This window comes from Schistocerca serialis, chromosome 9 (genome assembly GCF_023864345.2).
Source record: "Schistocerca serialis cubense isolate TAMUIC-IGC-003099 chromosome 9, iqSchSeri2.2, whole genome shotgun sequence".
In the NCBI taxonomy this organism is placed as follows: Eukaryota; Metazoa; Arthropoda; class Insecta; order Orthoptera; family Acrididae; genus Schistocerca; species Schistocerca serialis.
In genome coordinates, this window is record NC_064646.1 from 238,831,660 (window position 1) to 238,858,162 (window position 26,503).

A 26,503-nucleotide genomic window follows, 5' to 3' on the forward strand; every position below is an offset into this window, starting at 1 on the left:
AAAATTGTGTTCTGTTCTGGAAATGCCAAGGCTGCATTAATGTGCTGTCTTTATGTGCCACACATTACATTAGGATATCACCAATAATTACTACTAAAATCAGTAAAACTTCTCTCCTTTGTATGGGTGGTCTCTCTCTCTCTCTCTCTCTCTCTCTCTCTCTCTCTCTCTCTCTCTCTCTCTCTCTCTCACTCTCTCTCTCACTCTCTCTCTCACACACACACACACACACACACACACACACACACACACACGCACACACGCACACACGCACACACAAACACACCTCCTCATATCATGTTCTACCTCCTCCTGCCTGATGCAATGCAAAACTCAAAACTCAATGTGGCACATGGCAGAGACTCAACAAGTAGTTGGAAGTCCCATACAGAAATACTGAACTGAGCTACCTCTATAGCTGTCCATTACTGTGAAAGTATTGCTGGGGCAGGATTTTGTGTATTAACTGACTTCTTAATTATGTCCTATAAATGTTTGATGGGATTCACCTCAGGCAATATGGGTGGCCAAATCATTCACTTGAATTGTCCAGAATGTTCTTCAAATCAGTTGTGAACAACTGTGGCCCAGTGACATGGCCCATTGTCATCCATAAAAATTTCGTCATTATTTGGGAACATGAAGTCTATAAATGACTGTAAATGGTCTCCTAGTAGCCAAACATAATCATTTCCAGTCAATAATGGTTCACACCACACCACACCATTATGGAGCCACCACTAGATAGCACAATGCCTTGTTGACATCGTAGGTAAATCGCTTCATGAGGTCTGCAGCACTCTTGAACCCTACCATCAGCTCTTAACAACTGAAATCAGGAATCATCTGACCAATCATAGTTTTCCAGTCATCTACGGCCCAACCGATGTGGTCACGAGACCAGGACAGGCACTGTAGGTGATGTCAAGCTGTTAGCAAAGGCCATAGTGTTGGTCATTTGCTGCCATAGCTCATTAATGTCAAATGTTGCTGCTGTGTCCTAATGAATATGTTTCCTATATGTACCACACTGATGTATGCTGTTATTTCATGCAGTGTTGTTTGTTTGTTAGCACTGACAACTCTACGCAAACTCTGCTGCTCTCAGTCATTAAATTAAGGCTTTTGGCCACTGCATTGTCCTTGATAAGTAGTGCATGAAATTTGGTATTCTTAATACGCTCCTGACACTGTGGATCTCAGATTATTGAATTCCCTACTGATCTGCAAAATGGAAAGTCCCATGTGTCTAGCTCAAACTGCCATTACATTAATTTTCGTTGTGCAGCCATAATCATGCATACATGATACTACCACCATCTGTATATGTGCATACTGCTATCCCATGTCACTCATTTAATCTGATAAACAGCTTGTTTTTGCACTGTCTATATAACAATCAGTTTTCAGACATTGTCACAGATTTTAATTCACATATACAGAGCTTTAGTTAACATATGTAAGTGCACTTGTTGATATAAGTAGTGAAAGTCAGAAATTATCATTTTCTTGTTGCAAAAACAAATTTATGCTACCTACACTGTTGTAAAGAGATACTTTACAACTTGAAATATAAATGCATGCATTGATACAGTGTGTGAATATCAGAAATTATCATTTTTGTGTTGCAAAAATAAACTTATGCTATATACACTGTTTTATAAAGTGATAATATAATTTGAAATCTTCTACTGAATAACTGCTTTTCACTAGTAATAAATGCTTAAGTTTATTCTCTAAAGGGTTTAAATTAGCTGTCTTGAGGTCAGATGGAAGGCTGTTATAAAAAATTGTTCCTGTTGTATGTGGACTACAGACTGCAGCCTTTGTTTTATTTGCAATTCTGTGAAAATTTTCCCTTCCCCATGTATTGTACATATGTACATTACTGTTTGTTACATTATATTCTGGATTTTGTTTCACAAAAATATTGCCTGCAGGATGTACATAGAGTAGATGGTTAGTTTCTTAAGATTTCTCTACAAGATTTTCCTTAGCCACCAATTTACTGCCTTTTCTTGCAGTCTGAAGAGCCTGTCTGTATAGACACCTGGTGCCCCTTCCCATATCTCAGTACCGTACTGAAGGTGTGGATGTATTGTTCTGAAGTATTTTTGTCTCAAGCTGTCATGGCTGAAGAGGGATGAGACCCTTTTCAGTAGATACACATTTGTGCTGATTTTCCTAAAAATATTGTCTATATGTTCTTTAAATTCCAGGTGTTCATCAACAATTATACCCAAAAATTTGTGTTTGTTTGTGTAGCTCAGGTGGCGTAAATGGAGGTGTAAATGGAGTTCTATTTATGTTCTGATTATAGCAAAGCATGAATTTCATTGTCACTGTCTTCTCCTTATTTATGAATAGCTTATGTGCGGTAAGATAACTTCACAGGAAATCATGGCCCAGCTGACAAAAGATGTGTCATCAACGTAGCTTAAAGCCTTGCAGTTTGGGGTTCAGTTAAATCATTAAACATATACAAGAAATAGAAAAGGCCCCAGTATGCTTCCTTGGGATTAGCTTGACATACCTGTTTCCTGTCTTTCAAATAGGGAGTAAGTAATTGTAAGGCTTCCCCTCTCATCCCATACGCTTCTGATTTATGCAACAGAATTGTATGATTCAGGATGTCAAAAGCTTTACTCATATCCAGGAAGGTGCCTATTAACTTGTCTTCTTCATCTACCTTATTTTATATTTCATGCATAAAAGTTGCTACTACTTTTACAGTAGATCTTCCTTTTCTAAAACCGTGTTCTAGATTGTTAAATAGATTATGTTTGATGAAGTATGCCTCAAATTGATTTAATACGACTTTCTCTAATAATTTCCCAAGCTCTGAAGGTAATGATATTGGCCTGTAATTTTTCATATCAGTTTTTATTCCCTTCTTATAAACTGGTAGGATTTCAGTGACTTTCAAAAGATCACAGAGTTCTCCATGGCAGAGAGATATATTTATCAAGTGTGTCAGAGGCTTAACTAATTCTCCTCTGTATTCCTTTAGCAGCTTAAGTGAAATGTCATTCCTACCACAAGGCATTTTAGATTGAAGTTTTGAAATGATTGCTAGGAGGTCCCTCTCAGTAATGCCATGGATGAAAAAATATTGGCCAGTTTTTGTAACATTTAAATTGGATTCTCAGTCATGCCAAATGCATTAAAAATCTGTATGAATTTCTTACACAAATCTTTTGGGTCATTTGTTATATTGTCATTTTCATTTAATGTTGTGCTGGTGTGTTCATGAGAGTGCTGTTTCCCAAATTCTTTATACATTATTTTCCAGGCTTTTTTACTAACACAGGTTGGGTTACTTAATTGATACGCATATTTCTGACCTTAAAGGGTAGTAGTCAAGGAATCTCTGAACTTTTTTCTGATTGTATTTTGTTAAATATATTGTAATTTAGTATCTCTAAAGAGTACATAAATCCTAGAGATAATTTCTCAGCTTTGTGATTGATAGCTATGTTTACTTGTTTTACTATAATACATGTTTCATCTAAAGTTTTATTAAATAGTTTATAGAAATTTTCCCATTTGTCATTCATATTTGATGCATTGTAAATGGTTACCATTTTTCATTGCCTAATGTCCTCTTAATTTTATTATAACTAAATTTTCTTTTGTACATAAATATATCATTTTTACTTATATCTATATTCCCTACATCAGTTTCCATAGTAGGGGCTCTGTGGTCAGATGTTTCGTTTTCTACGGCGGTTATGTTTATGTTCTCCTTCGTTATGTTCATCAGATTGTGGTCACTGGATATCTGTGTTTCTACAGCAATCATTGTCAGTTATGAGTTTATGTAATAATAGCTATAACACTGAAGTTAGTAAGTGTAATGCAAATAATTATAGTTTGTATTTAAAGAGTCTATGTTGATATCTCCAAAAAACAGCAAATATTCTTTACACACTGATGTCTTCTCCAGCAGGTCCTCCAGACAGTTGAAAAATCCATTAATACTGCTTCCCGGTCATCTATAAAGAGCTGCTATAGTCAGACTGTTGTTCCCTAGTTTTAAATTTATTACTGCATCCTCAAGTACCATTTATTCACTCAGGTCAACAGTCCATTTAACTTTTACACACACATATCATTTTACTATAAATGCCTACCTCTCCACCTTTGTGTGTCTTCCTACAGTATAAGTTTATGAGTTCATAATTTCTTAGCCTGTATCCACATGCTTCCTCTTCCTCACAACTTAATTCACTCGCTGTGAAGAAATGTGGTTTTGATTCATTTTGGTATATGTCCAAGTGCTCTGTTTCATTCATTATATTCTGAAATTCTGGTATGTAAGGATTAAATGGCTACATTTTACACTGAAAAATGATTCCTTATCACTTTTGTGATTGATAATTTGGTTTATGTCATCTTTCTCTGCAAATCTCACATAAGATTTTCTTGTTTTCAAAATTTAGAGGCATCCTATGTTTGGTAACTAGACATTTGCCCATTTTACCTATATCCACTACTCTACATTTTCCAGATGAAGCACATACCTGTTTGGTCTTGATGTTTGCTTTTGTGCTTCCTTTTTGACACACAAATGGTACATTAGGTTATCCCTGTGATGTAGTATTGCAACTATTGGTTTTGAGATTTTTAACTTTTAAGAACTTTTCCAAGCTTGCTAAGCAGGTCTGTTGTTTCTTGAGGCATCATTGGCACCAGCTTCTCCCGTAAAGTTGTTTGCAGGACTATTTGTAAATGTACAACAATCAGCTATGCTTCATATATATATTGTTTCTCATTTGAACAGTTATTTTCATATACGGATTGTGTACAATAGAGTTTCGTTTGTAACATGTAATTCCTGGTTGCAAATGTGCACCCATTCCTTTGGCTATTGTGGGTGCCAGAGCTGGTTTGTGGATGTGGCTTTATCAAGCCTTGATATAATTGGGTTAGTCTTTCCACTAAACTGTCTGATGATTTGCCTCTTTTGCTGCCTTTAGGACTGGTGAGCTTCAGGTGTTTTCAAGTACTTATTGGACATAAACTAGTAAGAACTCCTTTTATGAAGCAGCACTTTGCAGATGGTTGCTATTAGATGGAACGGGCAATGACCATTGGGACAGCCTGCATTCTGTTCCTGAGGTTAATAGGCCAAAAGGTCTGAATGTTTAAATGTCATTGTAAAATTGTGAGTAGCTTGTGTGTTCAAGAATTGGCTGGCGATCTTCATAGGTGTTTGAAGCACAATATTGTCATTGGGCATGTAGGTGTTATTTTAAAATTGTTAACATTTTGGAAGTCAGGAGTTAATAATCTGACTTTATCTACAATGTTACTTTTCATATACAGAAATCTTACAAGAATTCAAAGTGCATTTACATGCAGGTGTGGAATTCTGCTTGACCAATTCTCAGCAGGGGGATGTTCGGTCTAGTGAGGGCACACAGGCAGCATAGGAAGGGGCCGCATGTTGAGTGTCAGAGGCTTAGCTTGCTGAATGGTGATGTTTAGTGAATGAGACAGACATGGGGACGTATAAGTGAGGCCAATAAATTAGGTTTGTTCCTCTGGAGACAATGTGTTCTGTTTTGGTGTGATTTCTGATTTATTGACTTTGACTGGTATTCTGTTTTTGATTTTTTGGAGATTATCTGCAGAAGTTTGTTAGTATCCAACTAGTAGCTGTGTGTCTATTGTTAACAGTGTACATTTTGGAGACTAGCGGTTAATTCTTGTAGTCTTTCTGAAAGTAGTTTGATAGATAAATGGCTTTATTTATTGACTTTTGATTAGTGAAAAGTTTAAACCAGCATCACAGAATACAAATAGGCAAGATTGGTTACCTTGGTATTTATTCCTTGTCCACATTCAATTCCTCCATGTGATACTGAGACTGTTCCATCACGAGCATAAACTGATACAACTGCATGAAAATTACCTAAATAATCAAATCTGTATTTCATAGGGACAATTGAAATTCCTCTTTTTCTCCAGCGGTTATTCTGCAATTGAAATACAAATGCAATTAACTATGGCATTAATTAAAGCATTATTTTTTCAATGTCATTTTGAACATGAACAACTGTTACATTACATCACAAATATAGACTAAATATCTAATTACAAATAAATTGTGAGTGACATATGACACACAATGAAAAGCAAAGCAATACAGGAAAGAAATATAGGAAAAAACTCTCAAGTAGGAACTGCAGAAAGATGCAGGCAAAATACCATTGGTTAAAATGGAAACAATGATGGGAATATTGAAGGAGAGAAAAACAAAATAAGAGCTTTGTGTCAGTTTTTCAAAGGCATAGACACGTTGTATATGAGCCTAATATGCAATCACTGTCACCTTCTTACAGTAATACAGTAAATGCATTTGGGTGCCTGCTGGAAAGTTACAGTGAATGTATACTGGCAGCCAACACAGATTATTTTCACACAGTACCCAATTACTAATGATATTCTTTGAGACAGTAGAAGGTGTCTTTGTTATTACTTTGCTTTGCAAGTGTTTTGGCACACCGATACTCCTACAGTTATTTTAGGGTCTTTCAGGTGAAGCAGCATTTTTTAGACAAACTAATTTTTTACTAATCATGCACTGTTAGCCTACAGTAATTTGTGTTTCTATGTCTCATTTGCTACACAAATTTTACTACTTTTTTCTTTTCAACTATATCTGTTTTCACTTCCTGTTCTCCTCTTGGTCACTTAAGTACTCTTCTTCATTCTTTATTTCTCATTTCTCCTTTTAGATTTGTAGTCCCTCTTTGTGACATATCTCTATATTAATCCTGCAAGAAGAGAGCAATGACTTAGTCATTATCCTCACCCATCCAATCACATCCTATTGCCATTCCAGCACTACACAGCCCTCATTCCACCATCACACCCAATCTTTTTACTGCTCTCCTTTTCCACTTCCCTCTCCCCCCCCCCCCCAAACCTCTTCCTTGTCCTCCATCTAAACTCCTAACCTCCCCTCTCTTCATGCCATCCGTGTGCACTCCTCAGCAGCAGTTCACTGTCCCAATGTCCCCCACCCCTACCCTACTATCCCCCCCCCCCCCCCCCAGCCTCCTCCTTATCCCCACCCAGTTGCCACTATCATCATGCACTGCTGCTGCTGCTGCTCGCATTGTGGCTTCAGCTGCCAGTGATTGCTGTCATGTGTGTGTGATTTGCATTTGTGTGAGTATGTGTGTCTGCCTGTCATCTGTTTTCAACAAAAGCGTTGTTGGCCGAAAGCTTATTTGTGGCAGTTTTTTTTGTTTTGCCTATCTGTGACTCAGCATCTCCACTGTATGGTGAGTTGCAACTTTCCTTTTCATAATATTGTAAGATATGATGGTAGTGCTTATTGTACGCTTTTGCACTGATCTTTCTACAGGTGCACAAATGTCTACTAACTTTTGCTTGTTCTCATTTGCACGTTCTTTTTTGAACTGAGTGTAACAGTCTTTGCTGCCTCAGAATTTCCCTGATTTTGTTATTAATCTGTAGTCAGTCTTTTCTGTCCTCAGTCCATTCACTAGGCACATACTTCTCCAGAGCACGATTTACAGTCTGTTTAAACTTTGCCCATAATTCTTTTACATCCATCATACTGGAACTAAATGAAGTCCATTCATTGTCTGTGATGCTAACATCTGCTTATCTGCTCTTTCAAGCAAAAATACCATTCTACACTTCTTGACTGATTTATAAACTTTAGTAGGCATTGTCACTATAACATCATATTCACTAATTGCTGTCTCTGTATTGACACAGTCGATAAGGTCAGTTCTGTTTGTAGCTATGTTACCACGAAAGTGCAGAAATCAGTTATTCTGCAGATTATCTAGGTAATGAGCAGATTAACTAACGTGACCCATTAAAGTGCTGAAAATTGTTTTTTTTTTCTCAAATTAAGTAAATAATCTGCAAATTACTCACATAATCTGTGCAGTACTTACTAGACACTGAAAGCGAAAATAAAATCTTTGCTGGAACAACAGAAATATTTCTGGAGACTTAAATTAACATAATTTTATATATTTATTTTTTGATACCTAAAGAATCATGTTAATAAAATCAAAAAATTAACAAATTAGTTGATACAGACAATAAAAATAGTCAATTTGTGGGGACACCTAGTTATTTAACACCTGAACAGGGACTGCAGACTGAACAGTGTGATGTATGTGGACTTTAGTCAGGTTTATGCATTGTTGCCATTCAGACGTGTCTTGTATTGTATGCAGTTCATAAAGTATTATTACACTGAAATTGTGTCATATAAATTAACAGTGCCATCCATATATCCCACTGGGGAAGGTATACTAGTGGTGACCCCACTGAAAGCTCAACACGTGTACATTGCCACAGATGTTACCAAACATCATTGTGACATGAAATACAGTTAGCCAAAAATGCAGTGCAATATCAGTGTTCGCTCTACATCAGTGCTCAGGATATGGCTTGCTTGGACAGAGAATACCTAATTGACATGTTAAGTGTCCTGCAGCTACGTGCCCAGCACTCTCAACAGAATAACCATGCAGGTACTGTGAGTCAGCGCAGTGTTGAACCGTTCCTCGTTACCCAACTAACTGGAAAGTGATTTGACCACCATGCCACATCTGTGCTACGCAGGTCCCTCTGAGCATGTGATCCAATCAGTTGAACAGCGCTCAGACAACTCTGCTCATGCTACACTTTTATGTCATCAGCAATGTGTTAACAAAACCACCTGAAATCATCAATAGTGGCAGAAATCTTGCCTTGCTGCATTTGTTCACAATAAGACTGCCTATTATCAGCTCTGGGATTAAAAAGAACTACCCAGCAACATTTTCACATACAGAAGGAAATGCTTCACCTACACATGGAGAGCCATGCTATATGCAACCACTTTCATGCATCAGCATATGAGCTAGCTGCCACATGTATATACTTGTAACATCTTACTCAAGAGCAGCATCATTGTTCTCTTTTTCTCCTCACAAACAGGTCAACGGATGCAGGACATGTGGCAGCAGGCAAAAGATGGCAGCAGGCACTTACACACCACCAGAACAACTTGTAAAAGCTTCATCAGCATCTGTATGGGTATGTTAAGTGCACTGCTCTTCTGGTGCCCATGCATCTGCCAGTGTATTTTCCTTGTCACCCCTAATCTGCATTTTCAGTTCAAATAGTGTGCTATCAGACACAATACAGTTCATAAAATAAATGCCACACTGGGCCTGTCAGTCAGATACAAGGTGTGTAGGCTAGTTGTAAACAGATTTTGTGAGGTTAAGTTGGTTACAGAAGAGTTATTACAAGCTGGGAGTGTTAGACAGTGAACATTACTGCCAAAATCACTGCAGATGCATTTGTCAACATGTGGATTTCCTGTTTTGGCTCTCCTGCCACACTGCATGTTCAGGTGCCTGCTAGGTACAACCTTTCATTTTAATAACAGTGTAGCATACAGTACTGCTGTTGTTATCATCCCTTGTGTCATATAGGTTTTTGTTTGTTTTGGTTAGTATAGTTAAGTGTCGGTTAGACCATCAGTGAGAGAGCACTTTGAATTCCTGCTGCTAATAAGCTAAGTACACCATTCATTTGTTACATATTTTTATGAGCTTCAGACAGGAGCTGGGTTTTCAATCCTTCGCTCACAGCTCATGGTTGTGTTGGCTTCTGTCACACAGCTTGACACGGCTGCCATGGGGCATCACTGTAGGGGGTTGGATGCGGGGATGCCAGGGACTTCGAGCACGTCCCATGTGTCCCCCAATCGGTCCACTGCTGTGGCCTGCACTGAGATTGACCCCTCACCTGTGGACAAGTGGGAGGTCATTCCAAAGTCCGGCAGGCAGTGAAAAACTTTCCAAGAGGCTGATCGTAGGGTCTCTCCGGTTCACTTGATGAACCAGTTTTGAGCATTATCTGTGGCTTATGATGTCTCTAAGCCAGATGCAGTCATCCACACTGTTCAAGAGGAAACTTCTCGGCCCGCAAGGTCTGGGGATTCACAGAGGGTGGGTTTGCTGGTAGTTGGGAGCTCCAACATTAGGCACATAGTGAGGCCCCTTAGGAACATGGCTGCCAAGGAGGGGAAGGAATCCAGTGTGCACTCTGTGTGCACATTGGGGGGAGTCATTCTGGATGTGGAACGGGTGCTTCCGCATGCCATGAAGAGTACAGGGTACAGCCAACTCCAGGTAGTGTTTCATGTCAGTACCAATGACGTGTGTCACTTGGATCAGAGGAGATTCTCTCTGGTTTTGGGTGGCTAGCGGAAATGGTAAAGATTGCCAGCCTTGCTTATGAGATTAAGGCAGAGCTCACCATCTGCAGCATCGTTGATAGAACCAACAGTGTCCCTTTGGTGCAGAGCTGAGTGGAGGGTCTGAATCAGAGGCTCAGGTGGTTCTGTGACCGTGTAGGCTGCAGATCCCTTGACTTGTGCCATCGGGTGGTGGGTTCCCGGGTTCCGCTTAATAGGTCAGGAGTTCACTACACATGAGAGGTAGCTACATGGGTAGCAGGGGCTGTGAGGAAAGGACTGGGTGATTTTTTAGGTTATAGGGTCTAAGGGAATCACAAAAAGGGAGTCTGTCTAGAAGGGGGCAGGAAAAACACAGTAAGGTAGTTGTAGAAATGATCAGTATTGTAATTGTAAATTGTCGTAGCTGTGTTGGAAAAGAACTAGAGCTCCAAGCCCTAATAGAAAGCACTGAAGCTCAAATAGTTATAGGTACAGAAAGCTGGCTAAAGGCGGAAATAAGTTCAGAATTTTTTTTTTTTTTTAATGCTCTAATATTGTTCAAAAAGGATTGAATAAATACAATTGGTGGTGGAGTATTTATTGCTGTCAGAAGTAATTTGCCTTTTAGTGAAATTGAAGTCAATAGTTCCTACAAAATAGTATGGGTTACACTTGAGAATCAGACTAAACTATTAATTGGATTGTTTTACCAATAGTTGCTGAACAGTTCAAAGAAAACTTGAGTCTCATTTCAAATAGGTACCCCGCTCATACAATTATAGTTGGTGGTGACTTCAATCTACCCACGAAATTCTGGAAAAATTATGCATTTAAAGCTGGCAGTAGGCATAAAACGTCATCCAAAATTGTGCTGAATGCTTTCTCAGAAAATTATTCTGAACAATTAGTACATGGGCCCACTCGAAGCATAAATGGTTGTGAAAGCAAGAAAAGTATGAAGTTAATCATATGAATACTAAAATAAATCCACTAAATTTCGATTACACAGTAAGTCACACAAATATGAAGGCTGTAAATTCAATTAAATACCTGGGGATTACAATTACAAATAAGCTAAATTGGGACAATCACATAGATAATGTTGTGGGAGAGCAAACCAAAGACTTCAATTCATTGGCATAACACTTAGAAGGTGCAGCAGGTCTACTAAAGAGACTGCTTACAACTTGCTTGTCCATCCTATTCTAGTGTTTTGCTGTAAAATGTGGGATCTGCATCAGGTGAGACTGACAGATGACATCGAAAAAGTACAAAGAAGGGCAGCTCATTTTGTACTATTGCAAAATTGGGGAGATAGTGCCACAGACATGATATGTGAATTGGAGTGACAATCATTAAAACAAAGTTGTGTTTCATTGTCATGGGATCTTCTCATGAAATTTCAATCACCAGTTTTCTCCTCCGATTGGGAAAACCTTCTGTTGGCACCCATCTAAATAGGGAGAAATTATCATCACAATAAAATAAGAGAAACCAGGGCTCACACAGAAGAATTTAAGTGCCCATTTTTCCCTTGTGCTATTCAAGAGTGGAACGGTAGAGAGACAGCTTGAAGATGGTTCATTGCACTCTCTGCCAGGCAGTTTATTGCGAACAGCAGAGTAATGATGCAGAAGTAGATGTAACAGCATTCTGCAGGGTAAGAGTGGGTGAGTGGTTCTCTGTCAGAGGATGCTGAGGAAGCAGTTGAAGAAAGCAGTTAATCAGTCGATAGAACACTTTATTGACAGATATGGTTCAGGACGCTAAAACAGACTGCAAATGGCAGAAGGTGATTCTCAGATCCCAACATGTAGGTGCAGATGTGCTGATGCAGGTGTTCCCCATAGACTATAGTGAGAGACCGGCTCAGTTTCATGTGTTGACAGTTGTGGAAGGCCTCTGTAATCAGGCCACATCAAAATATCCAGACCAGAGTTGATGGCCGGCATGGCACAATTAGCACATTGGTTGATCATGTGGCACAAGCCCACGTGACACGCCTCCTGTCAACATGTGAAGTGCCAACAGCAGAAGGAGTGTCTGCTGACACTGCTGAGCTAGCAGGGCATTTACAGATGGAGTGCACCCTCCATTCATTGCTATCCCAGCCACCATTTTCTGAGGCATTACATTTCCTCCCTTCTTAGGTTTATCCAGTTGTCTGGATTTCTATTTTGTTGATCTGGCTGTAACACTTACACATCTATCAATGTTTCTTCATGGCTCAAATAAGACTTGGGTGTTCCCTTCTTTTCCCTTTTTATTTTACACTAGATACAGTATCTCTCCCCTACTATGCTTAAGCACTGAGTTTCTGTGGCCCTCTTAGCCTACCCCCCCCCCCCCCTTTTTTTAAAAATATTGTTGTGGGTCACTATGGGTAAGACATTTCTTCACTGGTGCCTGCATGAGTACTGTGGATCCACAGGTTGAAGAATGGTAAGGGCAGGATTTTGGCAACTCTATGTGTGAGCAGGCAGTACACAGTACTTATTATGACCACAATTACAAAAATGGCTGAGGTGGTAGTCTGTACTCTTATGAGTCAGTTGTCTCATTTGGTCCAACGTTTTCTTACATGACCAAGTAGACATTACATCATCACATAAACATTTTGTGCTGCTATCGTCTGGTCCAGAGTAGCCAGAAGAGTTGGGTGTAGCTTGTCCTGCTTTCCTTGGGAAGGATTTAAAAAAGCCAATCGAGCAGGTAAACTAATGAGTAGGCGGTGTTTAGAGTTGTGGCTCCAGTAGTGGTGGCAGTTAACCAGAAAATGGGATCTGACTAACATTCGTTAGTAGTATCTGTCCCTGACCATGTAACTCTGTGCACTAGGCACTGCCAAAATATTCTTGATCATGGCAGGCGGCAATGACTACTGTCAGTTTTGGTACTGAGTACAGCCAGCATAATGTTATCTTCTGGAGAAGTTTAGTTTCAGTTGTAATGATCTCTGAGTGAAACCAAGTATATTCATACAACTCAGTTATGGCATACATTTGCTTTGTAGGGCAAACAGTGACTTGCCCACATCTTCACTGAGTAGTTCTGTGGAGGTGGGTATAGCATGGGACTCTTTATAGGGTGATATCAATAGTATTTTGATACCAATAAATGCACAAATTTCCATAGGGTTTTCTAGGCTACTGGGCAGGCATGACTGCCAAAGTCCATGAATCAAACGTCTTTTCATGTCAATAGTATCTATATATCTGTGTACCTTCAACCTAATTCCTACTTGCATGCTGGTTATGTAGGCCATATGATAGTAATATGATAAGGATTCCTCTTCCACTGCTGCTAATAATTCTAATGGAATCAGTAGCTCAGCTTAAATTCTGTGTAGTCCTTTCAGAAACTGTCCGAAAAAGTATTTGGGTCAGATGGTCACAGATCACATGGAGGAGTGTTTTCCCACAGGTTTACAGCTTTGATGCAGGTGTCAGTAATTCTTTTGGCAAGGTGCATTTGAAAGCCTCACAACAGTCAGTCCTTGAAAACCCATGCATTGTGGTTTACTCATCTGTTGGCTCTCAGGTGTGTGTCATGGGTGTGGTGGCCATGAAGCATAAGTGCCTAATGCTGTTCACCAAATATTGTTCAACACTGGACAGCTGCATGGTGTGTATTTCAAGAGCCTCCCAGTTTACTTTACTGTCTGCCTGTGCCTGTTGTAACCCCATTTTTGTCTTCTCAACATCTTGCACTTTAGCAGTGCTGTCTTTAGCATTTTGCTGTCCGCATCTATCCAGCCACTGTTTTGCCAAACTCATGGGAACAATTCCAATGGTTTGGCACTCCTGCAAACATATGAAAGCTGATCATAATAGCTGATATTCTCTTTGAGTGTCATTTAGTCTCACCCTGCCTTATGTCATGGATTGTAATTTCTTGAAAGTGCTCTTGAGCTGCTGAATTTCTTTTCATACGATCCATACATCAAGATCTGATCTTTATGTTGACTGGTGCTCTTATATCACTACGTCTTGCTTCTGTGTTAAAAGTGCTCCACCACTCGAAGGTCATAGCTTCTACCATTTTGGACTTGCCCCCAAGCCTCAGGTGCTCCACAACCAGGAATCTTCTGGCTCTCGTGTTTCCACTGGTTTTTCATTTGTCAACCAAAACTGGTATAGTTCTTCTCTGCTCAGAGTATATTGGTACTGGACCAGACCCAGTGGGAAGAGTAAATTCCTTGCCAGTTTACTTGTCCCTTTTATGTTTGAAATCACCTCCAAATTCATTATCTTTACAGACAAATTTGCGCTATGAAATATCCATTATAAACTAACTTAACCTTGAGAGAAATGCCATTGTGCATCACACATATACTCACTCATTCTCACTTATTAGCAACTTACTTTCTGTGTGCTTATCTGTTTCTATACCAACTGCATATAAACAAAACAATTGATGTGAATAAGATACACTAATTTTCTATTAATAGTTCTCTAATGTAATACCAGTGTGAAAATGTTTCCTATGAACACAGAAATAAGTGTAATACCCAATAACTAATAAGAAAATACAATCATTCAGCTTGTAAGACCATGTTGTGACCTAAAGGTCTATGAATGTGCTGGAACAATCTCAGGTGCACTCTGTGTCAATAACTTATTTCTACCTTTCTTTCTTCTCTTTTCTCTACCCAGTGTCCTTTTGCCTTTGGAAGAAGCCACCAGCAACTGAGGCAGTGCTTCTGATTCACCTGTAAATGGATGAATTTCACTCAGGTGAACAATTGTGATTCGTGTCAGGAAATGTATTTTAACATTACCTGGGCACTTCATTTCATCTACCTGATAGGATCCTGGGTACAGCAGAATAAACTTCTTCTGTTTTTCTGTCAGAAAGTGAGGATTAGATTAGATAAAATGATCCACTGCCTGACATGATACTTAGATAATTTTGGTTTTATATTGTGAATGTTTTCATGTCTTTCTAGTGCCTTTGTGTTCACTGTTTTTCACTAGATGCTATGTCTACTTTGGCCTTTTAAGAAAGTCCCAAACAGAGACTACTCCTTCCTCTGTAGTAGGCCGACATAATTCAAAACATGAGGGCATTCTTTGACCAATAGCAATCTTGTAGGGTGAAGGACCCACATTTTCATGGATTCTTGAATTGTATGTTCTTATGACATACTGTAATAGCATGTCCCAATTATCATGGCTCTACACACATAATAACTCACACCCTAACTTCCATATGTTAGACAGTCAGATCAGTACCAAACATTATATGTTGATCAAGCATCAACCAAAACACCAATTTAGTTCATGCTATATGCTGTCGCCTAGTATATTCTGTGAAACTATAAATGTACTCTACAGGTTTAATACTTTCAAAGAAATGAAGTGAAAGCAGACTGCCAAGAGAACATTGCTGTAAACTCCAAACAGTCCTTTTACATGTCATAAACATGTTGTCCCATGTAACACTTTCATACATAACACAGTAAAAATATTTGTTGTTATTGGGGTTTGAATGCCGAATGCTTGGTATGAGGATTTACTGCTTTACCAACTTCCCCACAGAAGCTGCATGTATTAGTGACTCACAGCTATTCTTTTCCTATGCTCCATAAATCAGTTGTTACTTTTAATTAAGCTTTACTCCCATACTGCTGGATGACAGCATATAGCATGAACTAAATCAGAGTTTTGGTTGATACTCTATCAACATACAAGGTTTGGTACCGATCTGAATGACTAACATCTCAAATTTCAGGTGTTAGCATTTTCAGTGTCCTATGAACTCCCTCTGTTCTACCATTCATTATCCGGTGAAGGGCACTGGGTTTTTAACTTCTTCACATTCAATAGTTGACATAGCTGCATAAAAAATTCAGACATGAAATTCATGCCATGGCCTGTTATTATTGTTTCTGTGTACTGGATTTTACTAGCTAACAGTTAAAGAAAGCATTAGCGATTACGTCTGCTTGTTGGTTTTGTATAGCAATTATGGCTAAATAATGTGAGAAATGAACAATGGAAACTACAGGTTGGAATAACAACAATGTAAGTGTCATGATGATCTCTCCATTGGCAAAAGATTGCAGAATTGTCCTCCATTCAGATCTCCAGGAGGAGACCGCCAAGGGCGAGGTTACCATGATAAAAAGATTGAATAATCAATGAAAGGATAACATTCTACAAGTTGGGCTGTAGAATGTCAGAGGCTTGAACATGGTCAGGAAGCTAGAAAATCTGAAAAGGGAAATGCAAAGGCTCAGTCTAGATATAGTAGGGGTCAGTGAAGTGAAGTGTAAAGAAGACAAGGGTTTCTGGTCAGATGAGTATAGGGTAATATCAACAGCGGCAGAAAATGGTATAACAGGAGTAGGATTTGGTATGAATAGGAAGGCAGGGCAGAGAGTGTGTTACTGTGAACAGTTCAGTGACAGGGTTGTTCTTATCAGAATCAACAGCAAACCAACACTGACAGTGATAGTTCAGGTATACATGCCAACATTGCAAGCTGAAGAGAAAGAGATAGAAAAAGTGTATGAGGATATTGAAAGGGTAATGCAGTATGTAAAGGCAGATGATAATCTAATAGCAATGGGGGACTAAATGCAGTTGTAGGGAAAGGAGTAGTAGAAAAAGTTATAGGAGCATATGGGCTTAGGACAATGAATGAGGCAGGAGAAAGAGTAATTGAGTTCTGTAACAAGTTTCAGCTAGTAATAGCGAATATTCTGTTAAAGAATGATAAGAGGGGGAGGTATACTTGGAAAAGGCCAGGTGATACAAGAAGATTTCAGTTAGATTACATCATGCTCAGACAGAGATTCTGAAATCAGATACTGGATTGTAGGGTGCACCCTGGAGCAATATAGACACAGATCACAATATAGTAGTGATGAAGAGTAGGCTGAAGTTTCAGACATTAGTCAGGAAGAATCAATATGCAAAGAAGTGGGATATGGAAGTACTAAGGAATGATGAGATACAGTTGAAGTTTTCCAGGGCTATAGATGCAGCAATAAGGAATAGCTCAGCTGGCAGTACAGTTGAGGAGGATTGAACATCTCTAAAAAGGGTCATCACAGAAGGTGGGAAGGAAAACTTAGGCACAAAGAAGGTAACTGCAAAGCAACCATGAGTAACAGAAGAAATACTTCAATTGATCAATGAACGGAGGAAGTGCAAAAATGTTCTGCAAAACTCAGGAAAATAGAAATACAGGTCACTGAAGAATGAAATAAATAGTAAGTGCAGGGAAGCTAAGACGAAATTGCTGCATGAAAAATGTGAATACATTGAAAATGAAATGATTGTCAGAAGGATAGACTCAGCATACAGGAAAGTTAAAACAACCTTCAGTGCCATTAAAAGCAAGGGTGATAACATTAAGAGTGCAATGGGAATTCCACTGTTATATGCAGAGGAGAGAGTAGACAGGTGGAAAGAATTCATTGAAAGCCTCTATGAGGGGGAAGATTTGTCTGATGTGATAGAAGAAGAAACAGGAGTCAATTTAGAAGAGATAGGAATCCAGTATTAGAATTTAAAAGAGCTTAGGACAACTTAAGATCGAATAAGTCAGAAGGAATAGATAACATTCCATCATAATTTCTAAAATCATTGGGGAAAGTGGAAACAAAATGCCTATTCACATTGGTGTGTAGAATGTACAAGTCTGGTGACATACCATCTGACTTTTGTAAAAGCATCATCCACACAGTTCCGAAGATGGCAAAAGCTGATTGGTGTGAGAATTACCACACAATCAGCTTAACAGCTCATGCATCCATGTTGCTTACAACAGTAATACACAGAAGAATGGAAAAGATAATTTAGAATGCACTAGATGATGATCAGTTTGGTTTAATGAAAGGTAAAGGCACAAGAGAGGCAATTCTGACGTTGCAATTAATAATGGAAGCAAGACTAAAGAAAATTCAAGAAACGTTCATAGGATTTGTCAACCTGGAAAAAGTGTTCAACAATGTAAAATGGTGCAAGATGTTCAAAATTCTGAAAAAGGTAGGGGTAAGATATAAGGAGAGACAGGTCATATACAATATGTTCAACAGCCAAGAGGGAACAATAAGAGTGGATGACCAAGAACATAGTGCTCATACTAAAAAGGGCATATGACAAGGATGTAGCCTTTCATCCCTGCTGTTCAATCTGTACATCGAGGAAGCAATGATGGAAATAAAAGAAAAGTTCAGGAGTGGAACTAAAATTCAAGGTGAAAGGATATCAATGGTATGATTCACTGGTGACATTGCTATCTTGAATGAAAGTGAAGAAGAATTACATGATCTGCTGAATGGATTGAACCATCTAATGAGTACAGAGTATGGATTGAGAGTAAATCAAAGAGAAGCAAAGGTAATGAGGAGTAGTACAAATGAGAATAGCGAGAAACTTAACATCAGGCTCAATGATCATGAAGTAGATAAAGTTAAGGAATTCTGCTACCTAAGCAGTAAAACAATGAGTGACAGATGGAGCAAGGAATACAGCAAAAGCAGACCATCAATGGCGAACATGGCATTCCTGGCCAAGAGAAGTTTACTAATATCAAATATTGGCATTAATTTGAGGAATAAATTTCTGAGAATGTACATTTGGAGTACAGCATTGTATGATAGTGAAACATGGACTGTGGGAAAACTGGAACAGAAGAGAATCAAAGCATTTTAGATGCGGTTCTACAGATGAACATTGAAAATTAGGTGGACAGATAAGGTAAGGAATGAGGAGGTTCTGCACAGAAATGGAGAGGAAGGAAACATGTGGAAAATAATGATAAGGAGAGGGGACAGGATGATAGGACATCTGTTACGACATGAGGGAATGACCTCCATGGCACTAGAGAGAGGTGCAGAGGCCAAAAACTGTAGAGGAAGACAGATACATCCAGCAAATAATTGAGGACATAGGATGCAAGTGCTACTCTGAGATGAAGAGGTTAGCACAGGAGAGAAATTTGTGGCAGACCGCATGAAACCCCAGTTAGAAGACTGATGGGGGGAAAAAAAAGATAGATTGGTACTCACAGTAAAGATGATCCACTGAGATGCTGGCAGGCATAACAAAAAGAAGGTTGCACAAGCAGCTATCACCCAAAGCCTTTCTCAGCAAAGTAAACATACATGCATTTACACAAGCAAGAACACCTCAGGTACCACTGGTAGCTCTGGTCAGAGTGTGAGTTGTGCTTACTTGTGTGAACATGAATATGCTTTCTTTGCTGAGGAAGACTTTGGCCAATAGCTGCATCTGTAAAAGTCTTTTCATTGTGCCTACCTGTAACTCAGTGGATCATTCTATTCATGATATTGTTGTAATATGGGAAACATTCAATTATAGTTAATACATATTGGTTTCCTGCTGCTGTTTGTGCAAAAGGGCCATGGACATGAAGATGATCATTTGAAAAGCTTTCTATGTTTCAGGCAATGGGATTTACTGGTGAATTAGCTTGGCTCTTTGAGCACAAGTGATGCAGTTCCTCACATAATGCTCAAACTATTGTTTCCTCTGTGGCCACCAGTAATTTTCCCAAATATGACATTCTGTGTCTCATTGTCCACTAAACCCAGTTGAGATGGAATCATGGGCTTGCTTCAGTACTTTGTCCCAGAAAGAGGCTGACACAACAATGCAGCAGCTGCATCATGTTTGCTTGTAAAGCACTCTCTCATCAGAGCTGAATTGTACATGTTTTGCATTCTGCTGACAATCAAGATTGGTGGCCTGAGCTCTGTGCCACTCTTCTGTGCTTATACCAATGCATTCTATATTGAGTATTTCATGGCTTAATCCATCACCATTACTGTGGGACTTCCCTGGGTGATGCACTACCTCAAAGTCAAATTCTCCAAGCCTCAAGGGCCAGTGTGTTACCCTATTGGTTGGATCCTTTAACCCAAGGAACCACTTAAGTGTGGTGTGATCTGGTATGGCATTAAAGCACTTTCCATAGAAATAGCAATGAAAATAGGTGATACCACAAATTAGTGCCAGCATTTCCTATTCTGCAGTTGAACAGTTTTCTCTGCTTCAGTCAGTAGGCTAGAAGTACAGGCCTTGGCTCAGAACACAGCTGATGGCAAGGTTGCTCGAATCACAAACCAAGATAGCCTGTTTTTGATAGTTTGGAAAACTGTTTTTGACCATTTTAAAAAATGAGAATAGGACCGATGTTCAGTAATTGCTTTAACTGTTGAAGGCTTTTTACAGTTGAGAGTCTAGTTAAATTTTACACCTCTTTTTAGCACATGCATAGGGGTTTTGCTAACCCTGCAAATTTCAGAATGTATTTTCTATAGAAATCCATGATCCCATTATATGATTGTACTTCTTTTACCAAGCTAGGTGTTGGGAAGTCTCTTATGGCTTGAACAAGTCACTGGTCAGTAAATACCCAGTCCTGGCCAATAATGTTATCTAAATAGCAGGCCTCCTGTGATACAAAGGGACTCTTTTCTACACTGAAGGTCAGCCATCCTAAAAGCAACCTTCAAATACTTCCCTGCAGAGGCATTTTATGCTCGAGGATGCCCTTGGAGTGTACTATTATTCATTTAGCTAAACTAGGCATTGCTTTGGTTTCAGCCCCCATAGCACTCAGTTGAAGTTGCAGGTATGTTTTTCACACCAAAAGGCTTCTAATGATAATGGAAGTCTCTCAATGGCCCAAAAATGCTGTTTTTTTTGCTGATCTTCTAGTGCTGCTTGTTCCAGATTGTCTAACACATCTGTGATATTAGACATGGGGTATGCACTGATGAGTATTCGATGACTTGGAAACGTGTAATTGCAGCAGAAGCTTTTAGCATTTTTCCCATTGAAGAACTTCTTGTGTACAATTACTACTATGGCTGACCATGGGCTAATACTTTCATCTATGATTCCATACTGTAGCTGCTGGTCCTCAAACTCTTCCAGTACTGGTTGCAAATAGCGGGGGGACTTGTATGGTTTCGTATATACAGATGAATTACAACAAGTGGGAATTCTGAGTTGTAGGAGAGGTGAAACTGGCAGTGGACCAGGCAAATTAACCAACCATGCATATTCTTTCAACACTATCACATCCTTTCAGGTGCAACTCTTTTCCTCTCAGTGCACTTAAATTGGCAAACTGTCCTGGCTTCTGGTATTATGCATTGAAATCCTTTCCGAATTTGTCCTCTAAAGCTTCTAAGTTAGCTGCCAATGTTCCTTTTGATAGCCCACTGCCTCTGAACAAAAATTATGTATAGTGATAGGCACTACTTGGCTGCCATCTAACTCTTGCACTTCTACTTTCATCCACACCAGTCTTCCTGTACCTTCTGGTACCATATCCTGAAAGTCTAAGAGTGGTGTACTCAGTTCAACCAGCATTCCAATATCTCAGGTGTTTCTTGCAACTGTTTAGCTCTTTCTACCATGAAACCAAGATGGAATAATATCCAACCTAGTTCTACTGTGCACTGCTGTAGATCATCTTTGACATGATGTTTAATCAGGAAGTCTAGACCAAGAATGATGTCCTATGGACGGCAGAACATCCACACAAATTCAGAAGTCTCCCACTCCCACTCAGAAACCCAACAATGTAGAACTGAGAGAATTCCCATTTTTACCACCCACACTACTTAACCTACAGTATGGTGGGCTCCAATTCACTGTACTCAATTTATTCTGGATAGCCATGGATACCTGTGAGTTTGTATCTAACAACAACTAACATAACATTTGCTTTATACAACCGAACAGACAAATGTCTGCCACTAATTTTGACCAGAGTGCCACATAGTGAAACTTACCAAGAGTCCTGCTGAGTGTTCACACATCTCCCTGCAATGTTTAACACAGGGGTGTGAGTGTTAGACGGATTCCACCATCTATGAGCCTATGGACATTTTTCAACACAATTGCCCCTCTTGCTTGCACCCCTGATATTGCAGATTTACACAGAAATGTTGAATGTGTGTGACCAGGAGCACCACACTTACAACATGTAATCTTCACATTAAACACTACCTGCTTGTCCCTTGGTCTAATTAATTAGCCAATTTCAGTCAAAGTTATTGCAGTTGCCACAGCTTCAAGCTCGGTTCTCAGAATTTCCATGTGTATTTTCCATGACATTTCAGATGGCAGGCCTGCAAAAGCTTGCCAAGTACCCACTGTTCTGCCTTCTGAAAAATGCCTTTAGTGCGATGATCTTCACTTGTTTATTCATACATATTAACATTTATTTTCCTGATATGGTTCACAAAACCCTCTACTGATTTTCCTTGTTTGTGCTACACCATTAAGTTGTTCACAATAATTTTATAAGGTATTCTTCTTCCTGTAAATATCCACTAACCCTTCCTGAAGGTCTGTGAGGGCTGAGCTTCCTGCAGTTTCTCATTGCTCATCACATATTACCTAGCATTCCTCCACCTATTTTAAAGGAGCTACACTTAACAACATCATTCCAGTTCCATAATTTCATGGCCATACGCAAACTATCAAAGAAGACAAAAATATCTTCCCTAGATGTACCATAAAAGGTTCCACAAATGAGTCCATACTAGCTTCAAGGATAGGTGAAGGTGCACCTGAAGATGATCCTTTCCTTCTTCCACCCTTCAAACAACTCACATCCCCACTCAAAGCATCAATTCCAGCTCTAAGCTTAGTTACCTCATTTAGAAGATGCTGAATTGTCTCCTTGGTTGTTGTTTTCCCAGAGACTGCCATTTCATTCACCACTACAACCACAAGAGTATAGTATACCCAGATAGAAAGGAAAGGACAAATACAATGAAACAGGCCTAAAACAAAACATTGTTGTCAGCACTTGCTTGAAACCAAGCACTGAATGCCACTGCTGCTGATCCTACCTCTCTTCCATACCACACTGGATGACTATTTTCAGCTCCAGCAGATATCCTGACACCAATATTCTAATAGGCTTTTACAGCAGGCAGGAGTGGGCAAGTGGTTTTATGCTGGAGGATGCTGATGGAGCTGATGAAGAAGGCAGCCAATTAGTTGATAGAACATTTCACTGAAGAACATCAAGCAACATGGTTCAACACATCTGAAAGAGACAGACTGCAGATGACAGGAGGTGATCCTTTGGCCCCAGCATGACTGTGCTGACACGCCAACATAGGCATTCCCCATGGATGGTAGCGGAAACTTGGCTAACAAGGCATGATGGCACATGGTGGGTGATGGCTACTGGGTGGAGGGATGGCAGCAAGGTGATGTTCATGTGCAACGCAGTATCATAGATGCGGCAATGACTGACACAGTCTTTGCATTATGAGATGACCCAGCTGTGATGAGATCAGGATGGCTGGTCTTAGAGGTTTTAATCTAATTTCCATATGCTGGCAATTGTAGAAGACCCCTGTACTGAGGTCACACTGGAACGTCTGGAGCAGAGTGAATAGCCTGGCATGGCATAACCAGTGGGTTGGTCAATCACACAGTGGGAGCTCATGCGATGTCCCTCTTGTTGACACACAGAAATGCTGAGAGCAGAAGCATTGTATCTGCTGATGTGCTAAGTTGGCAGCGCAATGGTTGACACACTGTGGCATGGTTTTGTTGCTGAGCTGCTGTCCCAGCTGCCAGTTTCTATACCTTAAATTTACAACACACCAAGGCAGATAATCTGAGTCACAACTTTTTACTGGACTCTGTCATTCATACGACTTGTAGTACTTTTGAACAACAGCTTACCACCCACAAAGTAATGATCTTGAAGAACTCTGGCACTGAACCCTAAAACCTGCTATCATGTGTCAGGGAGGGGGTCGACAGATGCCCTGCCATATGTTCCTTTAGATTTGTGTACTGGTTACAAATGCCACAATTGCCTACTGACAAAGAATTAACATAGTGTGTCCACACTTCAAGGTACCACACCTGGAGGAGCATGGATACCAAAAAAGTTTCATCAACAAAGCTTTGCAGGCCAGCTACCATGTAGTGCTGCATGATAGTACTGTCCACTGACATTACACCCACTCTACTTAGGTCCCTGTAAAGTAACTAGACACAGTAACAATAACTTGGACATTTTGTTGCATGGCAAACTGACTATTGCTATGGTCAACAGACTAAAATGGGCATGGACCCTGCTCAACATCACAGACATGCCTAGGAACATCAGTATCAGTTCTGACCAAGGAGATTTCAGTCAAACTAATTGGCAGCTTTCTCCTCATGGAAGGACAACAAGATGAGTGATGTGTCCATAATGACTCACCCCCAGAAGCATTTTCTTGCCTATACGAACTTTCACTGGATGTTGATTCATACTCCATTGCTTCCACATTTTCAGCAGATGTGATTCTCAAGGTCACTGCTGCTAAAAAATGCACTCAACCCCACCTTCTGCCACTGGAGTAACAAACAGACAGTGCTTTGACACCATCACCTCCATCACTTCAGCCTCAATCACTTGCCAGTACCAGTCTTCATTCTCATTTTGGTTGATACCATTAGTTACCCCATCACCTCATGCAACTGATCAGGCAAGCAGCCAGTCACAGAATGGGTGAGGTTGCACTCCTCTTTGAGGCTCAGCAGCATTGTGCCCCCCCACCCCCGCCCCCACCCCCACCCCCACCCCCTCCGGCCAAACCTATGCTCCACACTCCCAGGAGAGGGGGTCTGTAAGTGACCTAGGACAAATCGCTTAATCCAGTGATGATGCTCTTTGCTCAGGAGTATAGCTCCACAGTCACAATTCTTAACTCGGTTGATTACTTATTACTATTGTGTATGCAGGTATTCAGATGTGTCTCCATCTGGCTACACAGTGTAGATCATTGGTGCTTATGGTCTACATGGAGAGCTCTAACCTAGGTCTACTCTACAAAGAGAATAAACAGGAAAATGATGACATACATTTTAATCTGTGAAAACAATCTTAAACTTGGGTCATTAATAAGATGAACATTGAACACAAATCATCAGCTTTGGTGGCTAAAGACTTCCACCACAAGAAGTCACCCTCATTCTGCCAATGGCCTTGTAAAGAGGGCAGAGGAGCAACAGAGGTTCAGGGCACTGTCTTGTCCTTGGGTTGGGAAACTGCCCCTATGGTGGAAGAATCGACAATTGTCAATGGCATGAGAATGCAGAAGGCAGTGAAAACAAATAATAATAATAATAATTAAAAAACATCCAACATTTCACATAACACCTTCACAATATTTTTCTTTCCTTCTTTTTTCCTATGAGTGAACAGTGAGGCATTGCATTATGTAACAAGTTATTTGTACAAAAAAAAGTATTGTATACCAGGAGTAAATCTAATGATTATCTCTAACTAGAAGTCTGTAAGTGTATGTGTATAAAAATAAGTTTTTTTAAACTGGTGTAAACGTACAAATACTTTGACATGTCCTATATCCTTGTAAAAAGAGATCTACAGATGAATAAAGCTACTGCTATTACTACTGCTACTAAGTACATTAAAGACACAATACTGAATGGGTAATTCAGTACATAAAGGGAGATGAAAATCTAACAGTCATGGGGGACAGGAATCCAGTTGTGGGGGAAGGAGTAGAACAAAAGGGTTACAGGAGGACATGGGCTCAGTATTAGGAATGAGACAGGAGAAAGAGTAATTGAGCTCTGAAATAAATTTCAGCTAGTCATAATGAACACTCTGTTCAAGAATCACAAGAGTAGAGATATAATTGAAAAAGGCCAGGAGATATAGGAATATTTCAGTTAGATTACCTCACAGTCAGGCAGAGATTCCAAAATCTGTTACTAGATCACAAGGCATACCCAGGAGCAGATATAGACTCACATCAAAATTTAGTGGTGATGAAGAGTAGGTTAAAATTTAATAAAATAGTCAGGAACAGTCAATGGGCAAAGGAATTGGATATGAAAGTATGGAGGAATGAAGAAATACACTTGAAGTTCTCTAAGGCTACAGATACAGCAATAAGGAATAGCTCAGAAGTCAGTTCAGTTGAAGAGGAATAGACATATCTAAAAAGGGCAGTCATGGAAGTTGGAAGGAAAAACATAGGTACAAGGAAGGTAACTGCAAAGAAACCAAGGGTAACGCAAGCAATATTGTAATTGATCGATGAAAGAAGGAAGTACAAAAATGTTTTGGGAAATTCAGGAATACAGAAATACAAGTCACTTAGGAATGAAATACATAGAAAGTGTAGGGAAGCTAAGGTGAAATGGCTGTACGAAAAATGTGAAGAAATCAAAAAATAAATGATTGTTGGAAGATCAAATCAACTTTCAGTGAAATTAAAAGCTGGGGTGGTAA

The 26,503-nt window shown here is 39.6% G+C and overlaps 1 protein-coding gene across 1 annotated transcript in view; it reads right to left on the minus strand.

Moving 5' to 3' along the window:
* LOC126419511 (xanthine dehydrogenase/oxidase-like) overlaps window positions 1–26,503 on the minus strand; it is a gene marked incomplete at its 5' end in the record, with an annotated part of 297,321 nt that overhangs the window by 22,275 nt on the left and 248,543 nt on the right. Inside the window, 1 exon segment of the mRNA XM_050086701.1 lies at window positions 5,823–5,981. Within this exon segment, the coding sequence (XP_049942658.1) occupies window positions 5,823–5,981 (159 nt within the window).